The sequence below is a fragment of the Schizophyllum commune genome (assembly GCF_000143185.2).
Source record: "Schizophyllum commune H4-8 unplaced genomic scaffold SCHCOscaffold_7, whole genome shotgun sequence".
Taxonomy (NCBI): domain Eukaryota; kingdom Fungi; phylum Basidiomycota; class Agaricomycetes; order Agaricales; family Schizophyllaceae; genus Schizophyllum; species Schizophyllum commune.
In genome coordinates, this window is record NW_026089544.1 from 1,256,954 (window position 1) to 1,264,747 (window position 7,794).

A 7,794-nucleotide genomic window follows, 5' to 3' on the forward strand; every position below is an offset into this window, starting at 1 on the left:
CCCTGCGAACTTCCAGAGTCACCGTGCATATTGTATTCTACCTTGGAAAACCTCGTAATCTCGCATTCTGTCATTTCGCTGGCGTCTACCATATGTATCTATCTGACATGACATTGATGAAGCACGACGTAACTTATTACTGTTGATACTTTGGTACAATCCAGGGACACTTAGTCCACCAGGAAAGGATGGAGCATACATACTTGATAACAACTTGAGAGCAAAGCAGGACAAATAAGTACAGGATCAGGCATCAAGCAAACTGCAGTTTTGCATCGTCCAACCGTCGACGCCCACCCTTCACCTCCGAACACGCTTCCTGCGAATTTGGACTTCGCCAGGGGATGAAGGTGGCTCCTCCGTCGACTGGACTGGTGCCGACTCGTCGTGAGCGCCCTCCTCATCTTCCTCCTCGACCACAGACCTGCCTCTCTTGCGAGAGGCCCGCGGCGTTGTCTCTTCCTCAGTAGGAGGATTGCTAGCGCCCCTCGTGGGACGTTTTCTGGGCGACTTCCCGTACGTCTTAGACGCCCGAGGTGTCGTCGTTTCGCGCGCCGCAGGAGATCCTTCCGGTTCGACATCTGATTGTTCGGCCTGCGACGCCTCCCCGTCGGTGCCTGCGCCATTGCGCTTGGCGGCGGCCCGTCGAGGACGAGCGCGTGGTCGTGGACGCGTGGGGGTTTTTCGTACGACCACCGCTTCCTCTTCGGTGGTGTGCCCTTCGTCGTCCGTGACCACGGCGGCTGCACTTTTGCCCTTGCGGGGTCGACCGCGGCCCTTGCCAGTTGCTACATGTCATGTGAGCATCGAGAACAAATTCTGAACGAAGAGACGTACCTCGTGGGCGTGCTGTTGATACCCCGAGACGCTTCTCGTACGCTTTATGGGCATCCCATTCCTTCGCGGTGGAGGTCGAGGCGACTTTGGCCTCCGCTAGCACCTGGTCCATGTGTGCCTTACTGTAGGAGCTGTCAGTACCCACAATGTCGCGCATATACCAAAACTACTCACATGCGAAGGCCATCCTCAGGCTTGATGCCAACGACCAGAGGCGTCAGCACGCGGAAGAAAGTCAAGGCCTTCCTCATAAGTCGTCTGCTGCTGTTGGCCTGATACCCAGCCAGACGCTTGCCTATCCAGTCGAGCAAGTCCGTATGAATCTGCACGATGTGGTCTACATCCATACTATGCACGACAGCGAGCTGTGCGCCACGGATGACCATCGCTGTTGCTAGCAGTTTCGCCAAGCTGAGGGCATTCGACTCGTCCGCAACGTATCCGCCAAGGACCAAGTCGAAGGCCTCCCGGATGGCCTCGGTGATGACGCTGACGACGAGCTCTGTGTCGCCGCCTCTGCGGCACTCCTGCCGCAGGCTGTCTAAGACGACCTTGGAACAGCTGTCCACGTTAGCGCCGAATCGACCGTAGTGCGCTAGCAGCACCGCGCAGTGCCGGAGGTCGATGACACCTGCACGTATTGCACGCAGGTAAGTTGTGATGACATCCACGAAGACATACTCCTTCTCCAGCTGTGCTCGAGACTTCGTATCGACTGTCAGACAATGTCAGTCCGAAGTAACTCAAAGGAGAGAGGAATGACCATACCTTGCACAACATTGCGATCTTCCTCATCTTCTTCCTCGCTTTCGCTGTCCGAGCCGTCGTCATTGATGGGCTTCTGCCCACGACCCATGCTTTCCGCATATTGCTCGACCTCCGCCTGGATGAACCCAGCGCACCGGTACTGCACCTCGTCGTCCAACGTGACGGGTATAGACGCAAGCGGCAGCACAGCACCATCCGCCGCTCTCGTCTGCCCGGTCGCGAAAAGGACATGAATGTTGAGCAGTTGCTTGAAAGCCTGCATATATGCGTGATCAGCAAAGTGTTTGGCTGCGGTCGTATCACAGTGACTTGCGGCTCGCTTCACACCATCGACTGTGTTCGACTGACTGCTGAAGGAGAAGTCGACCAGCTTTTGCAGCAGGGAGTCGCGCTGCTCCCGAAGGGTATCTCTGTAACGGGTATCGTCTGAGGACTCGGAATCGATCGTGAGCCCCTTCGCTTTCCAGAAGATGTGAAGCGAGAGGACGGTCAAAGCTTGCTCGATCATCTGCGAAGTAACGTGAGTACCTCTGTACTGGCTCGCATGCAGCAACACGCGCACCGTTTCTTCCTCCTTGTGTCCCATCCGCCCTCGCTCAGAGAGCGCCATGAGGATATCCCATGCGCTACTCTGCTTCCCTCCCTCGTTCTCGTCCACCCACCCCGACAGATCCCTGCACCCTGACAACACCGCCAACCGCGTGCAGATCGCCGTCAACGCCAGCACCTCGTCCTCCGAGAACACCGCCACCTCGATCTCGTCGCGCCCAGCGATCACATCCCGAAGGCTGGTCGACAGCTCGTCCTCGAGCTCGACGATCTTCGTGCTGTTGGTGTTCGAGAGCGCGGTGGCGTCCATAAGGGTGTAGATGACCTTGGCGGCGTTGACGAGGACGGACATGGCGGTTTGGGAGAGGAAGAGCTTGTTGACTTCGTCCCAGAGGGTGCCGTAGGCCTGGTGGGAGCGTTAGATGCTGCTGGTAGGATGAGTGAACCAGGGGTACTCACAGGAACCTTGCGCATCTCAAGGTAGAGGTCGAGATTCATCATAGTTGGCAAGAGGAGCACCTCAGCGACGCGGGTGTGATCAGCCTGGTACTTCGCAAATAGTCTCGGAAGGCCTGTGATGAGTGCGCGAGTGATGTCGTTCGAGAGTTTCTCCTCTTCACCCTGACCAAGCAATTAGCACATGCACGATTGAAATGCGTATCTGCATAGGAAACGCACCTTCTTCCCACCCACAGACTCCGCCCTCGCCTTACTCACAGCTGCCACGAACACCTGCAACAATATCGTCTCTTCCTCATCATCCAGCCTCCACGCATCATTCACAGCCTCCGGACCCGCATTCTTCTCATTCGCCCTCCTGCGCTTGCTCGGCGATGAGGACCCCACTGCCTCCTCCGCCGCAGTATGGTCGAGCAGAAGGAGGTCCAAAAGCCCCTCCCAATCCTGCACGCTATCCAGCACGTCCCACAACGCGTCGACGGCGAGCGTGATGCGGTTGCGGGGCGAGTTCGCGAGGAGAACGCCCACCTCCTTCCGGCGCGCTTTCGCGGCCTCGCTAACGTCGTCGTCCGCTGCATCCTGCTGCGACTCCGTTTCCTCGCTGTCTGCGTCCAGCGTCTGACCCCAGCGGACGAGCAGGATCGCGAGCGCCTTGATCCCGATGCGGCTCTTGTCGGAAGAAGAGGGCTGAACGCCGACGAGGCGCTCATCGACGGACTCCTTCCACGCACCTGCCACAAATTCGCTGACGGCTTTGCGCACCCGGGCTTCGGGGTCAAATATCAGGAGGCACAGCTTGTCCCGCTCGTCATCTTCGAGCAGTGACGCATCGTCGATCGCGGACAGGACCTGGATGACCGCAATGCGGACGGAAACTTCGATGTCGCTGGTCGCCATCTCGATGAGGCGCGGCTTGAAGCGCTCGGTGAAGTGGTTGAGGGAGGTTAGGTAGGAGGTCGCTGCGTAGACATGCTGGAGGGAACGCACGGCTTCGAGGCGAACGTGATGGTTGTTGTCGGAAAGGACCCAGCCGACATAGCGGAGGTAAGAGGTGTCAAGGAAAGTGGAAGGGTGCTTCTTGAACCAGACACCGAGTGCATGTATGCACTCGGCACGGATGGTAGGGTCAAGGTCGCGGTAGCGGTGAACGAAGACGCTAGGAAATAGTCAGCCAGACTGTTCTTTGAGAGTAGCACACGACGCATACCCATCCACAAACTCCTTCAAATACTCCGCAAGCTTATTCCGTCGGCTGCGCACCTCCTGAAGCTTGCTTTCCAGCTCCTTCTCCCGTGCACCCTTGCCCTTAGCAGCACTCGCAGCCTTGCGCTTCTTCTCTCCCTCACGCTGCCGCCCTATGACCTCGGCCTCCTTCTCCACCTTAGCAGCGACAGCGCACAGGGCGGTCTCGGCCTCCATAGCCAGCACCGTCGCCGTGTGGCGGAAGCTCCGGATCTGCGAGGACGACATCGGCACGACCCATGTTTGGAGCGTCGGCATGAGGTCGGAGGTGTACAAGGACCCGAGATCGGCGGCAGAGACGATGAGGCGCTCAATGAACTCGGACAGGGACTTGCGGAATTTCTTGAAGATGGGCAGCTTCGATGTGAGAGGGTAGGTGGGGGAGTTGTCCTGGGCACGCGACGCGTTTAGTGCTCTATTGTTCGGGTGAATTTGTGTGAACGCACCTGCTTAAGCGCTTCGGTGAAATTGTCCAACGCGTCGACAACACCATCGTAGTCAACTGCCTCGTCCTCGTTCACGGAGTCGTTGCAGCCACAACAGCGGAGGATCAAGTTGACCAGTTCGGCTTGCGCGTGTCCTGGGCTCGAGTTCAACGACTCCAGGAAATCCTCCGCCGTCGACTGCAGCGCCGCAGCAGGATTCAATATAGCATCTATACCGCATGGTCAGCTACGCAATACGCGTCAACAGGAACAGTCACGCACTGAACAGGGGGTTGTCCGACGATATCTTCGTGTCCTTTTCGACCTGCGCCGCGTCGAACACCACATCCTCCCCCTCCTTCGGCTTTCTACCACGACGCGTCGTCGTACCCGTGCCCTTCACTCGCGCCGTTCGGGGCTTCTTGACAGGCCGAGGCTCCTTGGGCTTGCTCGCCGCTTTCCGTTTGCCTCGGCCCGCGCCTGGCGCAGCTTTCGCGGGCCCTTCATAGTCTTCTTCTTCCTCTTCATCATCAGCTGGCACTGTGTCTTCTCCCCCCTCCTCTGGATCGTCGATCTCAACATCTGACTGGCCTGGGGTGTCGGCTTCGGTCTCGCTCTCCCCGGCGCGTCTCTTGTTGTTCGAACCTTGGCTAGCTGCGTGACTCTGTCAGGAAAGCGCGTCAGATTCATGAGAGATGCACGCACAAAATAGCTGCGTCGTCTTCCTGTCGCGCTTCGAGCGTCGAGGAGCGGTGGAGTCCGACATGGTGGCAAACGGTGACAAGAGACGCGACGCGACGAGGCCACGTTCCGGTCCCGGTCCGGACTTCGGCACCGGCGATCAAGTCATGAAAGCACGTGCTCACATGAGGACAAAATTGCCGCATTAGGCAGTGTTTGTGCTTCAACAACAGATACCTCCGTTTGAGCCTTTTGGTGCAATGGTAGATGTTGAAAGGGATCATTTCTTTACTTTGATCCTCCACTCCTCTCTCCCTCGCCTGGCCACCTTATCGTAGCCTGTGAGTACACCATACAGATCCAGTACATTTTTGTCTTCTACTCCATCACCCCGTCTCTACGCATACTTCTTGATCACATCCTTCAACAGCTCCACATCCGCCTTCAGCACATCGATGACATTCCGCGGCTTGTCGAGTAACCCCCGGAACTCCTCCGGCAGCACATCGCGCTCGAAGTCAAATTCGAAGTACTCCTTGAGCGCGCGAGAGACGGCCTCGGAGAACTTGGCGGGGTGCGCGGTGGAGAGAATTATCTGGGTGGTATTTTGGGGGCTGAAAAGGCAGTATGAGTATGCGTATTGAGAAGAGGGTGATAGTGCCGAGAAAGGGAAGCACTCACTTTTGTGCCGCAATGAGCGCCGCAGCAGCAAGCCCAACCGCAGTATGCGGGTCTGCCGTATACGACTGGTCTGCGAGGAAGTGCTTTTTGATGGTATCTAATGTCTGCGTAGCGCACCTCCGTCAGCCTCTCGATTGTGTCCACCCTCACCAGGAACTCTCACCTGCTCATCCGATATCCTCTCCGCCACAAAGTCCTTCCTCGCCAGTTCGAGCGCTGCCACCGGCACCTCCACCCGCCCGTCCGTCTTCACCAGCGACATCCAGTGCGCCAACGTCGCCGACGCATTCGCCCTCTTTTCTTCTTCCGTCGCACCCTCCGCCCCCTCCCTCGCCAAATACCACAACAACCTCTCAAAGTTACTCGACACCAAGATATCCATCGCTGGACTCAACGTCTCCTTCACTCCGCCCGCCGCGGTTGCCTGCTTCCCGTCTGACGAGCCTAATGCTGGGTCTGCCTCACCAGGGGCTGAGGCAGCAGCCGAGTCGACCTTCTCATACTTCCCCGTCCGCCAGAAGCGCGCGAGGATGTCGTTCGCGTTCGTCGCGACCGCGAGCTTCCCCATTGGCAGCCCCATCTTCTTGGCGTAGTAGCCGGCGAGGATGTCGCCAAAGTTGCCTGTGGGGACGACGAATTGGAGTTCGGCATCTGTAAGGGGGAGGCGGTCAGCGTCTAATTATATCAAGGTGTGAAGAACCCGCGATGCATGTACGTACCAGCAGGTAATTGCTTGCGTGCATTGAAGTAAGCATGGAAGTAGTAGACGGTCTGCGCGAGGATGCGCGCCCAGTTGATAGAGTTGACCGCGCCGAGCTTGTATTTTGCGTTCATTTCTGCGTCGCCGAAGAGCGCTTTGACAATATCCTGTGGAGTAGGAGGTGTGTTAGTGTCAGTATTATGGGACATATCAGAGTTCTGCATGCGCACCTGGCAGTCATCAAAAGTACCCTGGACGGCAACATTGTGCACGTTGGGATCCGTGACGGTAGTCATTTGGGCTTCCTGAATCGGCGAGACGCGCCCCTTGGGGTGGAGGATGAAGACCGAGATGTTGGCCTTATTCCTCACACCGTAGATGGCTGCGCTGGATCACGTCAGTCTACATAGGCATGTACACATTGGGACCACATACGCACCTCCCAGTATCCCCACTCGTCGCGCCCACGATCGTCAGCTTCTCCTGCGGCTCACCCTCCGCCTTCTGCGCATTCCTCCGCAAAAGGAAGAACTCGAAGAGATTGCCCAGAAACTGCAGCGCGACGTCCTTGAACGCAAAAGTCGGTCCATGGAAGAGCTCTAGGATAAACCGCTTGTCGTCGAGCTTGTGGAGAGGGGTGATCGCGGGGTGACGGAACGTGCTATAGGACTTTTCGACGAGGGTGCGGAGGTCCTCGTTGGAGATCTCGTTCGGCGAGATGTAGAGGCGGAGGACGGCGCAGGATAGATCGACGAAGGAGTAGTCTTTCCATGCTTCTTGCCAATCTGAGGGAAGGGAGGGGATGGACTCTGGGATGTATAGGCCGCCGTCCGGGGCAAGGCCGGCGAGGACTGCCTGGGGAAGGTGAGTGGCAGGTGGTGATGGGGTTATTTGTAGCGCACCTCCTCAAAGGACAGCAAATCCTTGCCCCCGCGTGTTGAAAAGTACTTCATGGTAGTTTGCTACAAGCAACTGTGACTCGCATCGAGGAGTTCATTGCTGCAGGCGAACGTGCTCGCTCGATCAATCTCCTCGGATCACCGAAGCCTTTTCGGCCGAAAATCCCGTGTGGCGTGGGACGCTTGGACTGGCCCGTTCTCTTTCTTAGTTTCTACCATCATCATCTCTTCTGCACTTGAATCAGTAACTCAAGGGACATCATCAATTTCACCGTCCCTAACATGGGTGTATAGTCTCGGGTGCGGTACTCCGCCTACCTGGCAACGCTACCGCCGACAGCTGCACACGTACGCGGTGTGTGTACCCAGTTCCACTTTAGCAGCCTTCCCCGATGTTTGGCGTACGTTCCTCCTTCCGCGCATCTTGTGGCAAGAATCCAGATCAAGAAAGGCCACTCGCAAGATTCGGTTTGACACTCCTGATGGCGGATTGCGGCAAAATTCATGGGAGCTCGTGTGTTGGCGTCGGCGCGTATCCTACTAGCTCTCGCTC

The 7,794-nt window shown here is 57.4% G+C and overlaps 2 protein-coding genes across 2 annotated transcripts; both read right to left on the reverse strand.

Moving 5' to 3' along the window:
• Positions 1-5: 5 nt before the first annotated feature.
• Positions 6-5,061, reverse strand: SCHCODRAFT_02629009 (uncharacterized protein). The gene is made up of 12 exons (XM_050345505.1): positions 4,986-5,061; positions 4,563-4,934; positions 4,302-4,510; positions 3,821-4,245; positions 2,833-3,769; positions 2,614-2,775; positions 2,168-2,560; positions 1,919-2,113; positions 1,606-1,861; positions 1,012-1,552; positions 838-959; positions 6-788 (listed from the first exon to the last, which is right to left on the reverse strand). Exons 1-12 carry the CDS (start codon positions 5,044-5,046, stop codon positions 301-303), a joined length of 4,161 nt encoding a protein of 1,386 aa, XP_050199635.1. The 5' UTR covers positions 5,047-5,061; the 3' UTR covers positions 6-300.
• Positions 5,062-5,266: 205 nt separating this feature from the next.
• SCHCODRAFT_02629012 (tryptophan synthase beta subunit-like PLP-dependent enzyme) lies at positions 5,267-7,352 on the reverse strand. The gene is made up of 7 exons (XM_003030910.2): positions 7,245-7,352; positions 6,782-7,197; positions 6,573-6,729; positions 6,362-6,509; positions 5,806-6,293; positions 5,643-5,746; positions 5,267-5,575 (listed from the first exon to the last, which is right to left on the reverse strand). The coding sequence occupies exons 1-7, from the start codon at positions 7,293-7,295 to the stop codon at positions 5,359-5,361; spliced, it is 1,581 nt and encodes a 526-aa protein (XP_003030956.1). The 5' UTR covers positions 7,296-7,352; the 3' UTR covers positions 5,267-5,358.
• Between the last annotated feature and the right edge of the window lie 442 nt (positions 7,353-7,794).

What these genes read in the sequence shown, in the direction of transcription:
- SCHCODRAFT_02629009 (XM_050345505.1), bottom strand. Translation starts at nt 5,046, where the DNA reads ATGTCGGACTCCACCGCTCCTCGACGCTCGAAGCGCGACAGGAAGACG. An exon ending in TCGATGGTGTGAAGCGAGCC is followed by an intron (nt 1,862 to 1,918) that starts GCAAGTCACTGT and finishes GCATATATGCAG; the next exon opens with GCTTTCAAGCAACTGCTCAA. An exon ending in CCTGAGGATGGCCTTCGCAT is followed by an intron (nt 960 to 1,011) that starts GTGAGTAGTTTT and finishes CAGCTCCTACAG; the next exon opens with TAAGGCACACATGGACCAGG.
- SCHCODRAFT_02629012 (XM_003030910.2), bottom strand. Translation starts at nt 7,295, where the DNA reads ATGAAGTACTTTTCAACACGCGGGGGCAAGGATTTGCTGTCCTTTGAG. An exon ending in ATTTGCTGTCCTTTGAGGAG is followed by an intron (nt 7,198 to 7,244) that starts GTGCGCTACAAA and finishes CACCTTCCCCAG; the next exon opens with GCAGTCCTCGCCGGCCTTGC. An exon ending in AGAGGATATCGGATGAGCAG is followed by an intron (nt 5,747 to 5,805) that starts GTGAGAGTTCCT and finishes TGCGCTACGCAG; the next exon opens with ACATTAGATACCATCAAAAA.